This window comes from Falco rusticolus, chromosome 7 (assembly GCF_015220075.1).
Source record: "Falco rusticolus isolate bFalRus1 chromosome 7, bFalRus1.pri, whole genome shotgun sequence".
NCBI lineage: Eukaryota > Metazoa > Chordata > Aves > Falconiformes > Falconidae > Falco > Falco rusticolus.
Window position 1 is genome coordinate 11406374 of NC_051193.1, and position 25358 is coordinate 11431731.

General features: G+C 47.6%; 1 protein-coding gene across 2 annotated transcripts in view; it reads right to left on the reverse strand.

Moving 5' to 3' along the window:
* The window catches only part of NTRK3 (neurotrophic receptor tyrosine kinase 3), a 217798-nt gene that overhangs the window by 5876 nt on the left and 186564 nt on the right, over nucleotides 1–25358 (reverse strand). The window contains exon 16 of one of the 2 annotated variants that reach the window (XM_037395410.1): nucleotides 14957–15031. The exons of the other annotated variant lie outside the window; for it this stretch is intronic. Coding sequence (XP_037251307.1) covers nucleotides 14957–15031 — 75 coding nt within the window. The remainder of the gene's footprint in view (nucleotides 1–14956; nucleotides 15032–25358) is intronic. 2 annotated transcript variants of the gene reach the window in all.

Sequence of the window (25358 nt, forward strand, 5' to 3'; positions counted from 1 at the left end):
ATAAGCTAAAATAAAGTTGAGGTCTTTCATCTGCTCTAGAGACATCCTGGGGAAGAACTGCCAGTAAAGTGACATACACAGTCAACCGTTGTACCAAGGATGCGACGACACAGTCTTGGCTTAGCTCATACGGTGGAGTCCAGGGACGGCCAAAGCATTCCTCCCAGCCCTGTATGTCATGTGAGACATATCTTTTACTAAAAATTAATCTGGTAATAATTACTAATCAAATTAATTTGGGGAGGAAAAGTCCCAAGCAATGCCCAGAAAACATGTGGATCCAGAAAAATATGGCTCAGCTGTGCTCATAAAAAGGAAGGTATTCTTTGCAGAGGTATTCTTTGCATCCCAAACAGGGTGCCACATTTTTGAGAGTAAATGTTAAGTCTTGCACTTACTAGCTGGCTATAAGCAGAACAGGCATCAATTAAACTATACCATAAAAGCACTCCAATGCCTAGCCTGACACATAAGGCTGACTATTACGTTTTAAAGCATTGCTTTTGACTATCCCTTACTGCTTCCCTCACAAACTGATTAGGATTAAAATTCCCATTTCACAGATGAGAAAACAGATGCAGGAAGGCTGGGGAAGGCCCTGCGCTGAAGCTGTGTAGTAAGTCAACACTAAGTTGAGTCTCCCTGGTCTGTGGTCAGCCATACCCTGTTACTTGCTGATGTAGCAAAATGATTTAGAGCTGAGCACAGAGGGCTTGTGCTACTGATGCCATAGGAAGCAGAGTGTGTTCAGAGTGACAGAAATCCTTTGCATAACATGTAGTGGCTGCGAGTTGTATTATGCCACTGTAGACTTGCACGTGACTCCCATGGCTACACACTTCTTTTACAGGACCAGCCATTGCCAGAAGCATAAAAGTAAAATGATGCTATTAAATCAGGCTAAAAAAAAAAGGATGCTGGTTTTTTTCTTTTGCAAAGCCAGTTTACATGGCATGTCCTTGGCTTTGCAAAGAATCGTTACCATGTCTTCAGAGAGATGCTGAAAGTTTATTTCAGGCAAACATCTGTTTGCTCAGAGCTGGGCCTGGCAGGTTTCGGTCCATGTAAGACTGATGCTTGTCGGAAGCATGCTGCTTCTGAGTCTTTTCTAAACCCGTCACGTCATCTTCCTACCCCATCTTCCTCCATTTCCCTTGGGAGCCAGGGATGGGGGAGCCCAGCGATCATGCAGGTTCATCTTCTAAAGGCCTCTAAGGGTAAAATATCCTCAAACAGTGGCATTGTAACATCTCCCCTGGAGACACTCCACAACCTGGAAGAGGGATTTGCTTTCAAGCAAATAAAGCAAGTAAATCCTCCTCTGTTCCTCTCTTTAAATCCTAAGACGCTGCCAAGCTCACCCTTTCTCCTTGTTATTTTAATGCTTCATAGACCTGCAGACTGGCCTCTTTATCCCATTGTCATGGCTGTCTAGCTTTGCTTGACATTTTTAGCTCTCTGACTTTCTCCCCCTAGATAAACTCTCCATGCCCACATTGACATGTTACTCCCACTGCTTTCTTTTTCAGTTTGAAGTACTATCCTGGTAATAAACAGAACAATAAGTGCACATCCTTTGAGTGGCCAAAGTTTCCTTCTTCTGTATCCATTTTAAGATCACAGTATCACCTACTCGTTTCCACCCCTTTCTAATGGATACTCCCAAGTGCATGACCTGGTCTACAGCCACGTTTCTGATACTCCAGGGCACCTGGCCTCTGCTCTGAAGCCTCATTACACATCCAAGCCTGTAGACTTGCAAGATAACCAGCCACTCCCTTGGAGTAGCTTATTGCTGTATTAGATATGAACCTCGGGGAGCTGGGGGAGGTTCGTGAAAGGCCAGCATTAATGGCCATTAGGGAGAGAGATAATTACTTAATGCTAGTACAGCACTTTGACGATGTAAAGCTATATAAGTGCTATGTACAAGTAGGAGGCTTATAAGGCTTGGGGTTTGTCTGCTACCAAGGAAAGCTGGTGTCTGGGGAAAAGATTCTCCTTGTCCCACCTTTCTGAATGACATCCAGCTGATTAGGAAAGGAAAAGATGGCTTGTTATCCCCAGTGAGTTCGACAGTACAGCAGCAGGTAGTGGAGCAGCACCGTTCAGCAAAGACTGTGCACTATGCCTGCAGTTTGGGCCGCTGACAGAGATACCATGGAAATCAAAACCAAAGTATGGCTGAAAAGCCCTCATGAGAACTCTGGACTGGTGGGAATCCAGAGACTAACACATTAAAGGCAGCTGTTTGTGAGCAGTGCTGTTTTCCCCCTCCCGGCTCACATACCAGCTCCTGGGCTGTAGCCCAGGGTGGCATTCAGAGGGGAGGTACCGAGCCATCCACTCCATGCTCACAGTTGAAGGTTGCTTCATGGATCTGTTAAGAACAGAGTTTGGTCTCTGCCATACTCTAAGGCAGTATTTTATTTTCCTTTTTGTGCAGTTTCCTTCCCAACTTTGAAATAAAAAGAAAAATAAGCCCGTGCTTTTGTTTTCCTTAGTCATTTGACATTCACTTTCCAAGGTCATTTGACAGCTTTCTTCCTGTTCCTGGCATACTTCAGGAAGGCCCTGCTCCTGCTCCTGCCTTGGGAAAGTCACAAGAACTACTCACTGTAGGTGTCTTCATATGGTGCAGCATTATTTGAACTTCCCTTTCATGTGCAGGAAGTTGAGACATTTGAGTTTGAACAGAATCATGTAGCAGTAGTGGAGACCTTGGCACCATTTTTCTCCAGGAAAATCCAACACTCAGTCCCCTCGATGTAATGATAACACACGCATTCCCCAAATGCTGTCTCTGTTCCTGCTGCTGTAGGTAGGGATGACCTGGGATCTTATTTAATTGCAGACTTGGCTGTCATCCCAGGCTGGGCTGCACCAGAACACATGTCCTTTAGCCCTCAGTTCTAGGAGCTGGGTGATCCCTGGAAGATACTTAGCTCTGAACCTTCCCCCAGCAGCCAGATGTACGTCCCCATCAGGACACGCTGATTCCTGCTGCGGGCAGGATGTGTTATTCAGCAGTTCTGGACAGCCTTGTATGAATAAGAGCCGCAGGTGGCTCGGTGACCCAAGAGGACACAAGGGCAAAAAAAAGCAATGCAAGCAAGAAGCAGGAAAACCACCCCTGTTTGGCTAAGTTGAGCTCTTGGAGAAAAACAAACAGCAAACAAAACTGCTGTAGATCATGCCTTTGTTAGTCGAAGTCTGTCAGATCAGGCTGGGGCAGGAGAAGGTGGCTTCTCAGGGACAAGGCAAAGGGCAGTACGTGGTTATGGCTGGGGATGCAGGAGACACTCCTTTCTCGCCTCCAGTGCTGCATCCAGCAGCACTGAGAGATTCTTCCCGATCACATGTGCCTGTATTTTGCCTGCGTGGGTCCTGACAAATTCCTGGGCACCTTTTGCAAAGCAGAGAGATTAACTGCCATGCCAGACAGAGCTGAGCTTTGCTGAACCTTAGCTGTCCTCTACTCCATAGTTTTAACTGTCACCTTACTGGGCTCTTAAGTACCCAAGTGGTTTAAATCAGAGGTAGCTGAATGTAACTGCAAGTTGTGACTGGGTGTGATTCCGAGTACTTTATCTGTCATTTTCCTTCAGCTTATCCAGAAAGAAAGGCTCTAGCTATAGCTGAGATTACACCATTGCCAGAATTACTCTGCCCACAAAATATCCCCAAGGTGTTCTCCTGACTGAGAGGCGTCACGCGTTACGGCTGTACCAGCCCTCGGGCTGAGCCTCTTCTAAGCGACTCAAAAGCCATCACTGCAAACTCTGCATAGCCCTGTCCTTGCGTTCAGGTCCTGTGCCTTTGCTGCCGCGCTGTCATAGCCAGTGCTGAACATGAGCTGAAGAACACTCAGCAAATAAGAAAAAGCTTCCTCCAAAGATTTTGACTTGACTTAGTGTGTCCTCACCATGCAGCACTCTGCATGTGTACGCTCTGCTTTCTGGGAATGGCAGATGTGATCCTCTCCTAATCCTCACTTTCTACGCCAACCACCTCTTCCATTGCAGGCTCTGGCAGTGCCGCAGCGTGGGGCTTGCTGCCTGCTCCCCTGCATGCCAGTGACTGAAGACATCTCACAGCAATTTGCAAGCGATCACAGAGGGGTTTTGGAAAATTACAGAACGCCCAAAGCAACCTGCAGCTGCCTCTCCTACTTGCCTGCAGCTGCACTGGGTGTCCCAGCCGTGGCCGAAGCAGGGAAGATGCAGGTCACTTGCTGCCAGAGGGGAGTGCTGGACTTAACCAGGGAGAGCATGAGGAAAAGAACCAAATGTCCGCATCATGAGGTGATGTAAGGAGCCAGATGGACTTGCTCAGGAGCAGGAAAGACTGACCAGGCAGGGTTAATGTGAAAATGAGAAAGGGGTGAGACCTTCCTGCTGTCAGTAGGACTGTTTGGCAGGGGACTGTTTGTTCCCCCCAGATGCACACACTGTGTTTAAACATGAGTCTAAAAATAAAGCCTGCCGTTGACATTGTTTTTCCTTACTTCATTTAACAATCTAGTTGCTTTATGACCTGTAATTCTGAATCACGTTGAATCAAGCGGTATAATTTGCAAGCAGGGACAGCGGCCTTTCTCCCCCTTCCCCTCATCTCTGCTCCACTGACTGTGTTTTAATCCCACGGTTTTCAGCATTCCTAATGAGCCATTAACAAGCTGCCAATTACTTATGCAAATGAGGGGGGGCAGACATGGAGGGGTGGCTGTAGCTAGAGGTAAATTCTGCTACCTCAAAACGGCCTGAGATAAATCACTGCTGCTCTAAGAGCTGCCTGTACCCAAGAGTCCTCTCAGTTATATTATCTGCCATCTAAAAATGCCAGAGGTAATGCAGAGGATGGTTAGAAAAGGGAAACAGAGGAGTAATCGCACATATATTTTTAATTATGTTTGCCAATAATCTATTTGGTGTGCTCCTTACCACAGCTCACCCCTCCTATTTACTTCCCAGGACTCAAAGCAGCAGCACCCACTGCTAGAAAAGGGCTGCACAACCAGCCTGCAGAGGATCAAAGGCCAGTTTCTTATCTTTGTAGAAGTAAATGCTCCAAAAGCCATGATCTCCAACACAGGGACATAAACTGTAAGAAACCCCACCCTTGCCTCATTCAGCTGGGGAGAGGTGAGCGCACCTAGTAACGAAGTCAGCAAGGCCACCACCACGTCCCAGCAGGTCCTACACCACCACCCTGACAGTTGCTGCTAGAGCCTGCCAGGTGAAGAAGAGGTGACCAGCCTCCTGAGCCCCTGGACCACCTACTGAAAGTTTCTTTTGGTCCAGAGTAACAAAACCCCACGCTAGGATCTCGGACAGTGGAGGAAAGTGGTAGCATGAGGGAAAGATTCACCGGTAGAAGACCCAGTGGCTTCCCAGGAGTCCCACTGCTGGGATGTGGGTTGGCACTGGGCAGCTGTGCAGAGGGGTGCATGCAGATGGTGGCCTCTGCGGTCTTCTGCACCACAGCCACAACACGGGCACCACATCTAGGCTGTTCAAAAGCTACCAACTAAGCCACCTTTCCCTGGCCACTGCCCAGACAACAGCAGGTGCTGAGAAGGCCACTAAACCTAGTCAAACTACAGCCATCACGTAGTTTGTCAGGCACCGTATGGATTTACCATTTTGTCTCCACCAGGCTGGAGATCCTTGTACCACGCCACACTCTTCCAGGACAGGCCTGCTCAGAGACATGCAATATCCGTGAAACAGCACAGCTGTCGGCTAGATACAGCTTCAAAGGGGATCTGTAGTCTGCAAAGACTGCATGTGCCAACAGAAATTGTCCATGACTGATCTGCATTATCATTTTGCAGTGAGCTGGTAATGCTACAAGAAGTGTTTAATAGCTCAAAAGCTAATCAGATAGAGACTAAGTTAAACCATCATGATGCAAGAAACGCGTCCATCAGGATTCTGCTCTTTGGCGGACGCAGAGAATGAAAATCAGCTCAGTTTCTGGCTTCAGAAAGTAGGAAGATTTTCCCAATAAATCTCAACCTGGCTACATAAAAGTGAAGTCTCAAAATGGCCTGAGAAATGCAGTTTAGGAAATAGGACCAATAAAACACTTGCATGTATGATCACCCTACACTAAAATGCTTCCAGATTAGTATCTCATAATCTCCCCTACCACCGTCCCTCTCTCTCTGTCCTGACAGTGACTCCCCTCTGGGTAACCCATAATGCTCTGTCTTTGTCTGCAGCCAGAGCTATTCCAGGCTGAAGACTATACGTGACTTAGATAAGGCTCCATTACTTAACTTGTAGATGCTGGACAATCAGTTCAACTGCCTTAGCATTAATCATAATCATATTCAAAATTCATTAAGCTAGATTGTTTGGAAATCTATTTCTTGTTAATGTCAGAATCACTGAGCATAGCCCCGGCAGTGTATAGAGAGAAATTTAATACATTGGGAACTCCCGTATAATAAATGGGAACTCCCTATAGAAGCAGAACCTTTCTTTACGTGCAGCTGGACTCTGGCAGCTCCTGCCTGGTTTGTCATTTGTGAATTTTGTTAAGTAGCAGTGAAACACTCTGAGCATGCTGGCTGTCGGCTGATCAAGAGGCATCTATAGAAATATGTAGCTGAGTATGGAGTTTTTAAGGGGGAAGCTTAGATGCTCAGATCCATGCCCACAAATCTTAATAATACCTTTTGTATCTAAAAACTGGCCAGGCAACCCAGAGACTTTCATGCACAATCATGGTGTAGAGGTACAAAAATCTAAAGTCCTTTAAAAATAGAAACCTGTTCCTTGCTTTCCTGAAAACTTTCATTAGATTAGAGGATGGGGCTTTAGTACTTCACCAAGATGAAAAACTTTGAGCAATAAAATAGCTGGATCACTCCTTCCAGCCAGTTTCCTGTAGGCCAATTGAGGACGGTTCCCAATGGTGCGCTCCCTAATGGTTTATTTGGCCTGTTTAAGCATTTTGGATGATGGTGCTTTCCTTCAGGTACGAGTTCTCACCCTCTAGTCGCACAGTGGTTTCTCAGCAGGGTAACATCACAGAAATACAGAACAACTTCAGAAGATGCATACTCTTTGTCTCCTAATGAAGGCAGTGCAGGCACAGATGGCATCTCAGACAAACACGTTGCAAGCAGTTTTAAAATAAAGAGCTCATCATCAGAGGCTGCAGTGTCACACCTACTAATGATGCAATTAAACTCATCAGTGCCGGTGGGAAAGCTGTGCCAGCTCTGGCACTGCTGAATGGAGAGCTGCATTTCACGGCAAAGGCAAACCCCAGCCTGCCACCTCCTCCCCCTGCCATGATTTAGGTCCCTGTAGAGACACACTGAATATATGAAGCCAGTGGATGAACCTCCGGACACCTAAAATACAGGGGGTTGCCCTGGACATGCCCTTCCCATGCCTGCCTGAAGCATCCCCGTCAAAATGTGATGTGGCTTACAGAGGGGAGGCTGCAGATGGTGACAACAGCCAAAGATGGACAGGCGCAGGAGAGCGACTGCACCCACCAGCACGGCTGCAGTGGGGGAGCAGCAGCAGCACTGGGAAGTGGCAGAACTAAAACCATCAACAGCCCAAATGGTGGCATGTGCAGAAAGTGGGGCTGGGGTTTGGCCATAGGATTGTGATAGAAAACAAGCTAAATTTGAAAATCTGAAGACATAAAGCATTGCAGCCTCTCCTACTGTTTGTCCACCCAAGACTTTCTGTGCATTGAAATTTCCTCCATTCTTTATCAAGTTTTCCAGATGCCCTTGAGTAGGAGAGAACTGCTGGAGTCCCATGCATTTTAAACCACTGTGTTAAAATTCTTCCTCCCTACTTCATTTAGCCAGGAGTGTAAATAAATAAGCAAACCCACAAACACAGGAACCTGGTTCCCAGATGCCATTAGAGCCCTCAAGCACTAAGTGGCCATCGTAGATATCGCTAGTTGCCTTCTGCTCCCCTTCCTGCAGCCAGTCAGACACTCCACCCCAGGGAGCCCCACCGGGACCATTCAACAAACCCAACACCCGGCAGGACACATCTGACTGTTTCTGCCGTAATAGAGGACTTCTTCTAGATGGTCAGCTCTCCGAACTAGGCGAGTTTTCCTAGAGGAGTCTCCAGCCACCAGCTCTCCATTAGGGTTAGCCACAAGAGGAAGGGCAGAAGGAGAAAGTGAGTCTAAAGAAACCGCTAATGTTCTGCAGTGTCTGATAGGATGAATGACCCCTGCAGACATATGCTGAGCAGACAGGACAGTCCTCAATTATGTCATTGCTGGAGCGTTTACTTCAAGGAGAAACGTGACTACAAATGCTGGGCTTAAAGCCTTGGCTGTTTTTACCGCCTCTGGAGAAGCTGCTCTGGTCCAAGAGTGTTAGGTATGTGTGTGCATCATGCACAGGCAGTGACACACATGTCTGCGTATGAAACAGCTTTACAGCCCGAAGAGTAAAGCTGAAAAAAACCTGTTAAATTTCATTCTGCCCTCTTTCCTTTGTGAGAGAGGCCCTAAAGGATTTGCTAAGGTATTGATGGGTGCCAATCCATATATCCCGGCGGGTAACCCACAGCCTCTGTCAGGAAATCACAAGCAAATCTTGCCTACATGATGGAAATTTCCTGCTCGCCACAGATTTTCCCCAGCCTCATCCTCACCGCATTATCCCTGTGCTGACTTCTATATACTTCTCTCAATGTTTTCTAACCTTCAGGCTCACAACTTTGTAAATATTTGCAGTCAGGTAGCACATTTCCCCACTCTGGTCATTCTTTAGACAAACTATTTTCATACAGCTCTTTCTATCCTCAGCAATCAATTGTTTCACACTGTCTTTGCTTCTGCTGCGCCTCTGCAGAAACTGTTGACCTTACGGATACTCTTTGTGGGGCTGAATCAGGGACACATGGCTATGTAATAAGAGGGTATTTAAAATAATGACTGCTGTAGAGGCACACGCTTTGCTTTTTGACTTGGGCTCTTTACATGGATGGCTTCAGAAAGGCATTTGTTTCACTGGCACACTGAAAGCCATAGGCTTGCTGGGGAGCTGCCACCCCACGAGGGACTGTGCTTGGTTCAAGGAGGACAGGGTTTATAAAGACAAAATGTAATTTGCCCTGGGGCAGCCACAATCTCACTTTTACAGCAATACTTGCTGTATATTGATCATAACCTGCTCGGTGCTTTATTAGCCACCCGAGGTGCGATGAGCTGCTACTGGCATTTGTGCTTGATAATCAAAGGCATTTGTCATTCTTTGAAATGTTCTGTGAGTAGGTGTTTGATTTGGGTGCATGTAAAAGAGGGCAGCAGTCTGGAGCAAGAGGCAGGGAGGCAACGGGCATAGGTAGGGTGTCCTGCTGCCCACCCCTGTCCTGACCCACAGGGCATCCCCACTGCAGCATCCCACGTGACCCCATGGACACCATCCCACAGGGCAGGATCCCGTGGCTGTGCAGCTCTGTGGCTCAGCAGCATCCTCCACCACTGGCAAAGCTCTGCCTGAGGAAGCTTGAAGAGCAGCAGCCATTGCTGCCGTTCAGCCCGCAGCCGCCCAGCACCCATAGCTCCCTTGAAGCCCTCCTTTCTCTTTTGCCTTTCCCTCATTTCCTAGACAAACTGCTCTGGGTTTTTTTCCTCCCTCTCACTGGCAGGTACAGGTGGCTTGACGCCTCCCCCAGCTTGAATTTTAAACTATTTAACAGCTTTAAATGCACCTAACGAGGTTTCAGTCTGCACTTTGCTGCCATCCCTCTGCTTCTCTGACACTGGGAAGGAGAGTGGTTTGGAAACCCAACCCAGACTTCACTGCACTGGAAGTCTAATTACATGGTAACTGGTGACCTTGTAAGTACGGGGTAATCTGCTGCGTAATACCAGGGTAAATTATCCCAGTACTTCTGTCTTTTCCACTGCAGCCTTCCGCAGAGACAAAAATACAGCCAGTTAAATGGTAATTAATCTTTAAATCATTTGGCACTTACCCAGGCCAATGAGGAGTGACCAGCAGAAGCCCACTGGCTCTCGCAGGGCAAGGGACCAGTTCAGGAGCCACCGCTCTGGGACTGTCTGGTGTCACTTGGCCAGAGCAGGGGCTACTTTGTCACCCAGCCTCTCCGGGTGCCAGATGCCTAAGGCAGCAGGTATGGGCTGCTTTCTCGGAGCTGGATGTAGCTCTCTTGCCTGCCCTGTGTCAGGCATCGCTTATTCGGAGGGACACATCCAAAGCCATCTGCAGGAGGAAGGGGGCACCAGGAGCATGTGGATGCCCAAGGGGAACAGGCAGCCACCCTGTCTGTGTTAGCAGGATGGGGCCAGAGGTTCAGAGTGGCTCACCCGTGATGGGGGTGAACCATCTGGAGCACTTCCTTACCCTCACCACGAGGGAGGTGCATGGGAACGCACCAACACTTTCCTCTGAAACCACCCAAACCATCCAGGCACAGCCTCAGGCATTCACCCTGCAAAACTCCAGGAAAACCGGCTGAGAGATGCGCTTCATTCCCTCCCACACTAACAGCCTGTCGCCCTGGGGCTGGGGGCTGCCTGTCTGACCCCTGGTACCTCTATGGCACCAAAATATATTTGCATACATTTTAGACCCGCTGACATCATTCTTTCTGGAGACCTTCAGGTTCTTACAGTAACTACGGTAATGATTTTCAGATTATAGACTAATAAAATATTTTAATTTGTTAGGAACATTAAGGTGGGCACTGTACGATTCTTATGACATTTAAATACTGCTTAAAAAAAAAAAAAAAAAGAAGGGGGGGAGTTCTGAGTGCATTTCTTTTCCAGACAAGAGCACTGAAATAGAAAGTCAAAATCCTACACACTGGTACCCAGATCAGCTCTGACACCTCCCCTCCATGCCTGTTTCACTTGAATACCTGCCAAGTTAAACAAGAAAACATGAGATTGCAGTGTCCTAGTTGCAGCCCCGGTTTTGGCAAGCGAGCCCTCCTCCTTAGTCACTGTGCGGCAGCGACCTGATCTAAGCATGTACGACTCCGTGTGCCATTGCCCTCTATGGGCTGGGTCACAACTAATGGGTAACACAGAGGTTTTGCACCTCAGCCTATACTCACCCTTTTCTCCCCCCTGCCCATTCGTTGTGGGCTCTGATTAACTAACCAGACAAGACTAAAGCAAGCAAGCCATGGCTTTAGAGCATCCCGTCATTTCCGTGGCATGCAACGTACACCGTGTGCCATAAGGCAGACTGCTGCATCAGCCCCTTTCCTCTGGCTGGGTAGAAATTGCACAGTTTGGAGTGCATAAGACTGCTGAATAAAGCAGGAGCATTTTGGAGGAGGAAAATTGCCCTTGCAGCTCCATGGGTTGATATGGCTGATAGCTCTGTCCTTCGCCTCCTAACCTGTAAAATGGGGCAATGCAACTCACTGCCTTCTCAAAGATGCTGTGCAGGTAGTGGCTTGTACAGTAAAGCAATAAATGGCATGGGAAAGCCTGCCAAGAAAGGGAAAAACAGTCAAATGTTTAGCCTAGCGTTAGTTATACCAGGCAAAAGAGACAGAGGGTTACACAATGAATATTATGGAGAAGAATAGCAAAGAAGTTCCTTTGTTCTGTGAGTACTTTTGCCTGTACCTCAACTGGATCATACAAGATTAACGGCAGGTGATTATGTAAAGTCTGTACTACAAGGCAGAGGCAAGTGTGAGCTTGGGCCTCCCCATTATCATTACCTGACCTTGCACGCTCCCTTTTGCAACCTCAGCATTTTTTTGCAGATAGGATTTTTGGGTGGTTATTTTAAGAAAACTGTGTTAAATTTCTTGCTTCTGTGCCAGATACCTGCTGTTTAACAAACGGGCCATGACTAAGCATAGACTGGAAATTAGAAGCATCTATGAGTGAAAGCAATGAGATTCTGGGACTGTCTTCCCTTAGGAGCACATTTAATAGTGGTGCTTGATTATGAAAAGGATAAATCTGATGTGATTGATGCAACAGGGGATTGGATTTGATGATCCAGGGAATCCCTTCCAGCCTTCTCTACTCCTAATGAATTTATTTTCTAAGGACGGGGGGGATGCAGTGCTCTACTGATGGCAAACAACAGAGAAAAGTGGGTACCTGCTGATGGTTAATGGGTCTCCAACCCTAGACTTAACCACTTCCCATCACCAAGAAGGTGGAGCAAGTGTCTCTCCTGGTTCTGCCCATCCTGAAAACACCAAGCAGAGGTGGGAGCAAGGATCCTACCTGCTTCCCTCTTTGCATTTTCCAACTACCAAGGACTTGGAAAATGCACTTTCCTTGAACCAGTACTGCAAATGTCTCAGGTCACAGGTTCCCTGTGCATTTCTAAGGTACTTACCTGTCTCCCAAAACCATAATGCCTGTATCCCCTGCAATCTTTTTTTCATGTGAATCTCCTCAGTGAAGATGATCAGGGATCATCTTTTAACAATGGGAAACTGAGGCACAGAAGGACTAACTGATCTGCTATGACGGCAGAGGACATCGGTAACATGGAAGGGACCCACAGCCCAGTCCAAAGCTGGGATCTCACTGCTGGACTCTCCTCTGTGCACTTAACTGTGCTTTCCCTTTCACAACAGGAATAGCGGAGCAGAAAGTATCTTTCAGCCCAAGCATTCACTGGTCTGGGATTCCCATCCTCTGCCAAGCCAAGGGGGCTGAGTCTGGGGTTCCTGAGGGGAAAGTGCAAGGCTGTTTCCGAAGGAACGCACAGGGAAAGTGGTTATGTTTCTTTTCCCCCTGAGTAGTTTAAATTCTTTAATTCCTACTTGCTAATAAGATAAAATGCTGTGATTTCTGCAGGATCAAATGGTGCAGGATAAGCTAAGGCTGTTTATTAATTAACATGCTTTCAGGGCTGGGAAAAAAATAACAAAAAGATGCAACAGGGTTGTAGATGATAGCTATAAATATGACCCAGACATTACCTGCCACGACATTTTAGCCAAGGGGAAGCTGTCATGTTAGTGCTGGGCATGGCACTCTGATAGTGAATAAAACCCATAAATGAGAGGGCAATGCTTTCCGTCTAGAAAATGTGGCTGTTCACAGACACGGGCTACAATTTTCCAGGGCCTGATCCTGCAAATAATACCAGGTATAGCACTTCAGTGTGTCAGTGCTCCGCTGGCCTCCCCAGGGACTGCTTGGAGCAGGGAGTGCTAAGCTCAGTGGTAAACGGTTGCAGGATCAGATTCATAGTGCGCCAAGCATTTTGGATGAAAAGAGCTATAAAGAAGTCACATATTATTATGTCACATTGCAAAGGTCAACCCCAGTATTTGTTCTGTCATAAGGACATGATTGAAAGGCAAAAAACAGTGTCAGGGCACAGGGGAAAATAATTTTTTAAAAACTGCCCTCAGGGCTGAGGATACAGAATTACATCAGTGCTTAGAACTAAATTCCCATCCACACCCTGCAATTCAATTTTGGCTCAGAAAGGCATAAATGTAACAAAATAATCTTTCAGCAGCACATCTTATCCGCTGACATATCCTCTGTAAAATCAGCAATACCTGAACTCACACTCCTGTGTGATCCTTGCAACAGTCGGGAACTGCCAGAGCCCTGTTCTGTCACGGATCCCAGCAGCACTTCGCAGGATCCACTCAGGTCCTTAACATCGTGTAGGCGTTCACTTAACCCCCATCGCTGATTGGGCAGGAGAAGTGTTGGGATGCTGGGAGGAGGCTGGGCAGGGGGACAGCTAGTCCTCCATCACCTGGCCAGGAGCATACACCTCCCCTAGCAATGTCACAGGGAGGTTTGGGGCATGGGACCCTGGTAGCTTGTCCCAGTCATGGCTACTTTGGAAATATTTATGACCATCTCTCTGGGCTTGCTGGCACAGGGGAGCTATTAAGAAATAAAGTAAGGAAGCCATCACTTTCCTGCCTTAATTTAAGAGGGGTCATGACTGCTCCACACAGACAGTGTCTTTGGGTGGATTCGCTCAATCCATTTCCAAAACCAACTCAAGACAAGGCTCCCCAACTTTCTGGATCAGCAGAGCACTTCCTTGTGTGCCAGCAGCAAAACCTTATAGAACAATCCAGTTCAATGTTTGCCCCTCTCACAGGCTTCTGCAGTTCACCTCTAGAAGCCTTGCAGCTTGCTAGCGGTGGCTTCTGCAGTGCTGCAACACCTGGGGACCCACCGAGCCGAGCATCACTACACAGAGGCTCCAGCACAACAGTATGGTGGCCCACCTCTGTGGGAGAGAAAGCAGGGCCAACAGAGGTGTTACCAGCCCTCAGCTGGCTCACATGGCTCCCATCAGCCACCACCTTGGCAAACCAAAACGCCTTTGCACTGCTAGAGCACCTCCAGGCAAGGGGTGGGAGCAGCAGCGGAGCAGCGATGGTTAACATCCACTAATCGCAGCTGCAAGCACCCAACCGGGCACCGGGCAGACACCTAGGCTGCATCTAGACCAGCAGACAGAAGGCGTCAGGGCTGTCATCTGACAGTCCAACTGGTCCAATGGTCTGGTTTTAGTCTGCGCCAATTTGACGGTATCTGAAGGACTGTTGAGAGGACAATGCAAGTCAGGGGCAGTCCCCAGGGAGCAGTGCACATGCCACCCTGCTTGGAGGTGCGGAGTGGTTGAGCTGCACAGAGGCAAACCATGCTGCACTCAGTGCCATCAGAGCCAGAGGACGGCACACACCGTCCACTAGTGCAGAGACAGCTGGACACCCACGGGGGAAGACTGCACTGAAGACTATTGCATTCATCCCATATTATCTCACCATACAGACAGGCCCCAGAGAGTTACTACAGTAGAAACACGTGCAGTTCCCATCACACACAAGAGCCCCTTTGCTGCCAAACGCACTAGACCCGACCAAGTCCCAAAGCTGCTCAACCCCACGTGTCATGTCATGCTCAAGCGGTACCAGTCCCCCGCTTCCAGCTGCCCCAGGGGTCGAGATCCACTCACTGTTGCAGCTGCCGGCGGTGCCAGTCTCTGTCGCTGCCACGCTGCGCTGAACTGGCCCTTCGGACGCGGCCCTTCCTGACAGTGAATGGGTGAAAACAAGGGAAGGAGACAAACAAAAGAGAAGGGAAGGGTGAGAGAGGGAGGGAGGGATGGAGGGAATGAAGCAAGGGGACAAGAAGGGAAAGGGTATGTCTTTAACCGAACCATACGTCTTTCGCTGGCTGCAACATCCCAACACTGCACAACCCTTGCTGCGAGGGCACGGGGCAGGTGAGACCCTCTGGCCCTGGTCACCACCACCTCGCACCCCACACCATCACCTGCCCTCGTGCAGAGGGAGGGTGACCTGGGTGAGAGTCAAGGGGTGGGGGGGTGGCCTCCTGAAGCTTCTTCTTGGACTGTGAAGCCACATTCCTTGGGGGTTCCAGAGTCCCTGTCCAGACAGGAGAAGTTTTAGGGGGCTTGAGCGGCTCCTCTGTATCGGGTACATAAGCATCCTGCTCCTTGCCCATTGCCAGCCCTCCTGGGCACAGTGCAGGGACTCATCTGCCTCTTCCAGCAGAACAAGACCCAGACCTGATGTCTTTACTCAGGCTTAAGCTCGGGGTAGCCTGAGTTAAGGGCATCGTTGGCCAAATGTCCCAGTGAAGCACCTCGTACATCACCCTATGCTTCCCCAAAAGTCTTCGTCCCGTTGGTACTGTCACAGGTTGGGGGAGGAAGGAAAAAATTCATCCCACAGCTTCTGATCACCCATAAACCTGCCAGCGCTCACAAAACTGAACCTTCAGAGGGGACAAGGGAAGAAGCAGAAAATACAGCGCTACATTTTCCAGCATATCAAAGTAGGAAAGATTTGGGGAATGGGAGGGACGAGAAGGGGCAGGGATCTCAGTGTGCAAATTAGGAGTAAATGAGGAGCATAAGGGCTGCTGACTTCCTAGTAAGGTGTTCATGTTCCCACGGGGACAAAAAAGGAGACAAATTCCCAAGACAAAAGGGCAGTTGATGAGCACGGTGATTTGGGGGGACACTCCTGGCTGTGCTACTTAGGAGCTCAGGCTGACATCTGCCTGGGGAATATCAAAAATACGGCCTCAGGGTGTGTCCAGCTAGTCATCACCCTGGGCAGCTTCCTACTCCGCACCAGAGGTGAAAATTGAGCTGCTAAATGTAGCTGACAGCTCATTCCGCTTGGGGAATTGCCCCGTGAATGACTGACTCACCTCCCTTCCCAAAAGGTTGAGGTGGGAAATGGGTGGGGGAAAAGCATAGGAAATGGTTTCATGATGGTTGTTTAAATTGCCTCTGCATTAGTGTTACAGTTAGAGAAAAAGAAAAGAGAGATCTATCGCATAAAGCCACATCCTAAAGACAGCTGTGGCAGAGCTATGGACATTGGAAAGAAGTAGAGTAAATGAAGTCATCCAGCAGTGGAAAAAAAACAACCCATCAATATAACATAGTGCAGAACAAAGCAAATTCTACCTCAAACACAGAGCTGAAAGAGAAACATCTTCCTCTGTCAGATCTATTACCATGCATTTATTCCAATAACAAATAACTAACCCAGAGAGTTACCCAAACCTGATTTATTCCTCCATCTAAGTAAATATGAAGAGGCAGCCGAATCTGACTGTAAAAACCACTGATCTCATATGTTTTCCTTGTATGTATTGGAAAAAATAGGAGTGGAGTTTCTGCCTTGCTGCCAGGGGATGCTGGCAAAGCATTTGAGCTATAGATATTGTATCTTGTCACTAATGACTGCAGGGAACTAAAAAGGATTTGGATTTTTTAATGCTTCACATTAATTGATAATTTGGTCTCAGAATCCACAGTGGAACACAGGATTTGCTATATTGGATCAGTCTAGTGGCCCATAAAATCTGGCATCTTGCCTCAGTGATGCTCAGAAAAATTATCATCCCATGTCTTTGCTTATAAGATTGCTGGCCATTTCTGTAAGGCCATACAACTGAGGAAGACAAAAGGTCTTTCTGGCCTGCACAGCAAGGCTCTTTAAAACCCTGACACGTGGTTTTGGCAGGGCTGTATTACATCTGTTTGGGTTTTTTTTAATGCAAGGAAGAAACTCTGTTAATGACAAACATTTTCAGCAGACATGCTGCTGGTTTTCCTCTTGGTCACCACCACCGACATAGTGAGAACTTGTGTCTTCAGAGGGCAAATGAGAACATGACTGAGGCCAGAGGGGGGAAGATGCCTTGTACTGAGCAGAATAATATTGATTAGGCAGCATAAAGCTTTCCCTCACTAATTCCTTTAGCAATCTTCTGTGTTGCTGGAGTAATTGCATGGGGAAGAGAGAGGTGGAATCATTTAAGCGTTCAAAGCTTGACACACACCAAGAAAAGATTCCTATTTTGTGTGTGTGTGCAATTTTGTGCATCGTTGCCCCTTGATTGGGCAGTGAACATGCTCTCTTTGACAGCCTAGCCCTAAACAGCCTGTGCATTAAAGACAGCTGCTTGCAAACAGGGGCTTTCTCCATCCAGCTGCTGTGGTGGAGCTCTCTGTGGCTGTGACTATGAAACTGGGGGGGACCAGGCGGGGAAAGCCTGTGGAAACTCTGACCATGCAGGAATCAGGAGGAAAAAAGAAAGGCAATGCTTTTTCCATGCAAACATCTTAATTAAGGAGTATGATGAAGCTATTTACATCTTAATTTTTCTAGGAAGGTCTTCCGTTTGCCTTGAAGCAAGGCATAATTTATACGTGCTCCCACTAAACTGCCTTATAACTTCTTTGCTTCGAGTTCCTTCTGCTGACCATACTGAGATCTGGGGATGCTCCCCACCTTTCCCGACTGATGTGTGATCTCATGGCTCTCCCGATGGTAAAGGAGAGCTGAGATCATGGTCCTGCAGATGGGAAGGCAAGAGGTGGTCACTGGCCAGCTGGGAAGCAGTGAGGAAATGGGTCCAACAACATAGGTAAGTTGAGAGGAGAGAGTTTTACTCATCCAAGTCTCCCTTGATTGTAAGTGGCTGTGCCTTCCAAAGTAGGAACAGTTAATTTCTGTGTGCACAGGAGCACACACACTCTTTCTGGTCTACCTGGGGCTGGAATAATGAAGCTTGCTGGCATATGGTTCTCCACCTTCTGCTCTAGCTACAGTTTAAATCAAACCACCTTGGTAAAACCCAGGAACCACCAGTTTCTCTGTCCTGCCCTGTACAAAATCCTTCCTTGTGTCTGGTGACACCACGAAGGAACACGTTTTGGATGGATGTCCACTGTGGGAGAGGCTCTCTGGCTCAAACTAGGCTCTGTGCTCTTTTCCATGTATCTCGCAGCTTTCAGGTTAATGGGATGTGCAGAGTGGGGACAGCGGGAGGAAGGGAGCACATTGCATGCAGGCAGCCTCCAGCAAGCGCTTGGGAACCACACTTGAACAATACAAATTAGAGAGCAGGGGAAAAAGACAGTTTCACAGTCAAGGCGGGGAGAAGGGGAACTACTCAAGGATGGGTGGGGAGCACAAGTAGCTTCTCTTGCCTCTCTGGATCTGTTGGCTGCACCCAGGGGACACTGAAACAGGAAAGAGTCCTGCCCTCCCTAGTTAAGTTTTATGGGAAGGAAAAGGCTCCTGAAATCCCTGCAGGGAACTTGCTGTCTCAAGTTTTCACAGCAGAGCTGAACAGGCTTGGGTAGTCTGGCTACGCTGAGAAACAATCCCAGCTTTCTGAATGGAACTGGATCTCCCAGTTCCTGGTAGTTAAGCACTACCCCTCACCTGGGTCCAGCATTTCACTGGTTACTCCCAGTACTCTCCTCACCTCCCAGGAAAACAGAGATCAGTTCGGACAGCTTTTAAGAGCAGCCAAAGTCCTGCCAGCTGGGACCCTGACCTCAGTCAGAGATGCATAGGGGAGAGTATGGAAACGGAAGAGGCCACAGCCTATGTCCCACAATATCCTCCAGTCCTTAATAATCAGTGGCCCAGAGATTTCTTGAAAACATGGGAGGTATTTTGTGTTTGATAGCCTCTGATACATTACTTTGCTTTTACAGTTCTGTTCAAACACTTTTTTCAAGCCATCTATCATCTCCTGAGACGAGGAGTCCCACCACTTTACTACCCAGCGCTGCACCACCGTTGAATCCAAACCTCCCATGTACATCACCAGGTGTTTTAGGCCAGGAAATACCAAACAACAAACAATTCTTCCCCATCCAGCTACATCTAGGACCTCCACAAATGGAAAGCCAGCAGTTAAAATCCATCAAGAAGCTAAATCCAATGACTGAGAGAAAGCAAAAGCCTCAATTCAAATGCTTGGGAGTGGGGCTGAGCTTTGATTGAAAGTTTGTAAGTTTGATTAGCTCTCAGTAAGTGTGTGAAGGTTTGGGTGGTTTGAGGGGAACACAGAAGGGTTAAGCATTGAGGTCAGTGTTTGCATGAATATGGAGACGATATTAAACAACAAATCTGAGCCAAATGACTTGCAATGCAGCAGCGACATATCCCAGGCGTGAGAAGAGATGAGCGTGGAGGTCAAGTACCATAGCAGGGAGGTTTTATTTCCCCAAAACAAACTGCTCTTTTGTGCCTGTGCTTCAAAGAAGATGTCATGAGTTTATGAGAGCTCTTCACCTGCCACATCCCTCTCATTACTGAAATGAAATAAATGGCAGCAGCATGAAAACAGCAACTCGAGCAGGAGAAAGACAGGTATACAGTGAGGAAAAGGGGAGGGGGGAAACAGGGTGCAGGTGGAGGTCTTGGCAGGGTAGAGAATTAGGGTAGTTACCATTTCTGAGAAAATGCCAGAAGTACAACACAACCTAATTTCCCCAATTAATTCTTCTGTACTTGAGCTGCTTTGTGTGAAGGGCTCTTAATGTTTTGAACAGGAGGAAAGGGAAAAAAACAGAAAGACTCAACATTTGTTCTTTCCTCAGTGCAGAAATGGGGAAGTGTTGAGGAAAAATGTCTGGCTAAAACACAAGATGATGCTGTTACATCTTCCTTCCAGGAGATAAGCTACTGTGCCGCAAATTCAATTTGCAGAGATTTTTATGAGCCACAGAGATATCAAAGACCAGGACATTCAATATCACACTGACTTTTCCTGCACGCAAAACATATCAGGACAGGCACAGAGACACTTAACCCATGCACCCACATTGAGTGGTTCCCTCACATCCCCTGTTTCCCCCCCAACTGCAACGTAGGGAGAAATTGCTTCTTTTGCCCCTAAACCACCAGTCAGGGCAGCTGTGAGGCACCACGGCACGAGCCACCTGCACCTCATGGGGAAACAGGTTTCATCTAGAGGGAATGATGGCAATGACAACAAGGAAAGAAACAACAAATCAGGGGGTGGGGTGATGGGACCCATGGGGTAAACAGATGCTGAGACGGGCATGCAATACTTTCAGCAGCAGGTACAGGGTCCTGCACATAGCAAGACTGTGGCTCTGCCTGGCTGGCCCATCTGTATCAGTACTAGGGGACCCCAGGTCACATCTCCAGGTCACTACGAGACTTCTTTGCACTCACTTATGTAGGTAGACAAATCAAGACATGGTCTCCAGGATCCCAATTGGTACAGGAGAAAATTAAAGTACTTTTCACTTCTAAGTCCTTTCCTCAGCGGAACATATTTACAGAGACAAACCCTTCCCAATGCCCAAGCAGAAAGGATAGAGAAAGAGTACTGTGTTATGTTTTTCACCTCAGGGAAGGGGTAGAAGAGACAAAAGGCAATGCTCAGCTTTGGTGCTAGAAATGGTACTGATGTCGGAAGCTGAATGCGGCACACGCATTGTACCAGTTACACAAGATCCCACACAACAGCCAGCACGGCCGGGGACGGAGCTTTCCTTCCCCCACCCATCGGCACTGAAGCAGAGCCTGAGCACAAGGTCTGGGTGCACCAAACCCGGCTCACTCTATCTCTGGAGATGACTACCCCTGCTAGTGTACACCAGGTCTACTGTAAAACCTGAGGGTGGCAGCTTTTTTATTCCCACAAAGTGAGTCAGTAACATATCCCAGACAGAAATTCAGAGGGAGTTTTCCTCCCCTCTGCCTGTCGCGTTCCCCTTTGTAAGCGATGCTGCAGAGCCCTAGCACGCTCATTGCAGGGCTCCATCCTGGTGCTAACAGGGCTGGGCAGCAGTTTCCCTCTCCTAGGATTGATCTCCCACGCTGCAAACGTGCTCCACGAGATGGATAGCAAAGCAACGAAGAGAGCATCAGGGGACTTGGAAGTAGGTGGTGTACAACTGAAGGATACACACAGGCATTAAGGGGCCCTAGCAAGGATGCACAAAAAATGCTGGTGGGAGAGTACAGCCAAATCTCTCCAGAGAGTTCAAAGCTGCTGTGAACAGAGCACTGTTCAATGATGGTGTGATTGTTTAAGGACCCTCTATCTAGGAGAGCAAGGGTCAGAGCAAATCTACTTTCAATATGAGGTTGGTGTATTAGTCTTAATACCATGCTGAATGAGCTTCAAAAGGAGTACAACTCAGGCAGCTGCTAAACCCCAATGATCTATTACTTGCATGGAAACTTCACTGGAAAAATAACAGACTGTACCCAGGAAAAAGAAAACAATTCTGAACTCCAGAGCAGACAAACTAAAATAAGAGATGGTCTAGATGGGAGATGGTCATCAGAAAGCAACCTGACAATGGGTACTGAAAATTACCAAGAATGCAGGGGTTTTGCTAGACATTTTAAAGAAAGAGAAAAAAAAATGTTTACACAGTAAACCTTCATACTTTGCAGCAGGAGGCATCAGCCAGAGGGATCCTAGACTTTTTAAAGAACACTGACCTAAGGCCAAAGTTATAGCAGAAATGTTTTGGTTCTGATGTGAGAGCCAAGGTTCATAGGAAGAAATATTAATCTTTTATTAAACCAACTGATACTACTGGAAAAAAAAAAAAAAAAAAAACAAACCAAAAAAACCCAAACAAACAAAAAAGAGCTCAGAGAGGGTTTACGTGTCTAAAATTCATTCTTCTTCCCCCTCCAACAATATCGTATGTTCTATTAAAAGATATTACTTCTTCCTGCAAACCTTGTCTCTCCCAAACCCAAACAATGCTCCAGAGTGGTAAGGACACAGAAACAGGGAGCATTTTTTGTTATTATGTTTAGCTCTCTGTTGCTAGAAATAGAAACGTATTTTCGGAGCCCTTTGCAAATCCTGCATGTGCCTTTTTTTTGACAAGCAGGTGTCCTCTGCACGATGAACTGTGACCAGGAGAACACTCAGGACAAACCTCCAGGAAAGGATGGAGCTAAGTCCCCAAGTGATTTTAAGCCCAGCCCAGGATTTGGGGCAGGATGCCAGAAGGGTAGGACACATGAGGTCTGGCCACAGGGTTGTCTTAATGAGGTTTAATGCCTACATAAATCCTTCCCCTATGCAACATGTGTCTTCACTGCTGATGTCCCACCCACATCAGGATGTTACCTTGGAAGTTATTAAGGACCATTGACTACGATTTAAGACTGTGTTCTCTTCTAAAGATGAAGAAGTAGTGCCCTTTCCCTGGACAGCTGCCACACGATTTTGTTTTGGAATTGAATTACACATTTTGGGGGACAAAAGGAAAATGATCTGGGTTTTATTGGAGCTCAGGTGAGTTCAGAGCCACAGAAGGGCTCTGGGAGCAACCAGCCCCCAGTCTGCTGGGTGAAAGAGCAGCTGGGGGTCCTAAGCCCAGCTCTGGTGATGCCCTCTGCTCTGGACAGCCCCCACCCCAGCCGCCGTGACAGCCTCCAGCTCCCTGGGCAGCACTGGGCAGGCACCATGTGCTGACTTGCTGTAGTCTCCATGACACATTCAACTTGGCTGAGGCACAATGTCCCTGACCTGCAGCGTCCCACCACCTGCTGTCACAGTCCTGAGTCATACCTAAAAAAATCGCCTACTCACACATTTTTTTAAAGAAAACAACAAGGAAAACTAAATCCGCCCAAATCTTTTCTCTCCGATATGGATATATTTCATCCTGCCTTCCCACAGAGACCCACACCAAAGATTGCACAGCACATTACACAACACATCACAGAAATGCTTCTTCAGCATCCCCGCCTTTACTCTTCACACAGAAGCTGGGCTACTTCTCCATCTCCCCAGTCCCTCCACTTTCCTCTGCTTTCTAATCAGATGCTGCTCCACCTCTCCCCACCACCTCCACAACCATCGTCTCTCCATCCTGTCTTGTTGAAAGAAGGTTTAAAGGCAACAGCTGACAGGATCCCTCTGTGATGTACAAGGAAAAGGACGCATCTGTCTTCAGGCAGAACATGGAGAGCCTCGTGGAGAGGGGAAACAAGCCTTTCTGCTGCTTTTGTTACACAAATGTTTGGTTTCTGTATCCAAATGTGTAACAGGAAATTAAGCAGTTCACCTTTGTTAAAGCACTTTAGCATCCCACAAATGCAGGAGCCAGATGGTGTTCTTTCTTTGTTTTAAAAGATTAAAAATGGGAAAGAAAGGAAATGGCTAGGAGCTAATCCTCAGCCTGGAACATGCTTACATATCCACGTGCCCAGTTATCCATGCTCATGGGGCCTGGGCAAGAGCAAACACGGGGACCCAGTGGACTGAAGTGAGTCTGCTTGCAGAGAGCTCCAGACCTGTCACTTTGTCTCAGCTTTGAGGTGGAATCCTTCACTGTGTTCCCAGAAAATGACAAATTATAGTATTTTCCCTAGGCTGCAGCTTAGATACACCACGCAGTATTCTCTAGAAATCACCTGAAGCAGAACTTTGCTCCAGGTCCTACTGGTGGGAATGGCAGGCTGTCAGCAGGGGAAAGCTGCTGTGCACAAACACTGAGAATCGGACTTGGGAATTTCACCGGGCAGGCTGCAGATATAACCATGGACAACACCAAAGAGTTCCAAAGTTCAACTCTTCAGCCACATCTCCATCTTACATAGGTGAGACCCAGGAGCAGTTTGGTTCTTGCACTTGGGCTCCTTTTCTCTCTGTCTATATCCATTCAAAAGCCCTCACTTAGGATACCTTGGTGAATTTTATGATAGGCCTGTGCACTTAAAGGGATTGTCTCAGGAGCCTTGAAGAGCCAGTTTTCATGCAAGGAATGGGGATGTTAGGAATTAAGACTGTGAGGAAGACAGAGCACAAATGCACAACTGTTGCGAAGCTATATAGTTTTTCTCACCTACATTTGCAGGAGAAAGCAAATGCTGCTTCTAGATACCAGAGTTACAAGTCTAACACAGTCAATTCACATGAGCCCCATGTGGCTTCATTAGTGTCACAAGCAGGTTTCTGCTCAAAGGCTTGATTGCTCTTGTTCATAGGGAACTTAGAAGTGCAGGTTGCCACACAGAAACCAAATAGATTTCCCAGTCCAGAGACACCAAATTTTACAGCAGTTCTTGCAGAGAATGAATGCAGCAGTTCCGTGCAAAGGCACAGGGAGAGAAGAGGACAGGTACGAGACAGGGGTGCATGGGGAAGGACAGAGACTGTCACATAGCCATGAGGCTGAATAACGCGATCAGCTCCGTGTGCTCTCCTGGTAAACATGTCCCACAAGGTCGTGATTAGAGAAGGAGATTGAGAAATGAACCTATTTGGGTTCTTCTCATGTGCTGGGAGGAGTGTGGTTGGGCTGTGGCTGGAGAAGGGATGAAGGGCACTTGGCCCCTGCTTTTTGCTGGGGGGGATATACAGCCTGGGTGGGCTGCCCAGCTCCGCCACCGAATTCTGCTTTGGCCTTGGGCAAGTCATATAAACCCTCTGCCCCTCCTGCCACCAATGTAAATTTGGGCAATCAGAACCTTATTATGCTAGGACCCTTTTTTGGACTTTTGGAGAAAAAGCCTCCATGCATGCAGACCACAGTCTAACTGATCAAGGGTTTCAGAAGTACAAAAAGTCAGTGAAAACAGACAAAGGAAAATCAACTAAGAACAACAGGCTGTGCTGGTCTGCAGCTCAGCTCTTGCTCTGGTAAACAGATGACAACCAGTTACTACTTTGGTCACACATGGCAATTTGTGTTAGCAGAGAAAAATTCACTAAAAAGCCTTACAACACTGCACGAGATACCATGGAGCAATCCTCAGCAAAGTGTTTTGCACACACAGGATGAGGTCTACAACACACCACTACAGAGAGGACAAGAACGCCCACAACAAAAAACTAGACTGTAGAGATCATATCAGTTCTCAGGTTTTGGGGCCCCCTCCCAGCCTTCACATGTTAGCAGCAGCAAATTCTCCCATTGCACAGAGAGCTCTCAGTGCTGCAGGAGAACAAGCTTGGCTGGGATTGTCTCAAGCGGTCTGACACTGACTGTGGCTGGGGTAGATCTAACAGAGCTGAAGGAAAGGAGGCAGGCAAGAGCATGGGTGATGGTGTGGGCCGCTTCT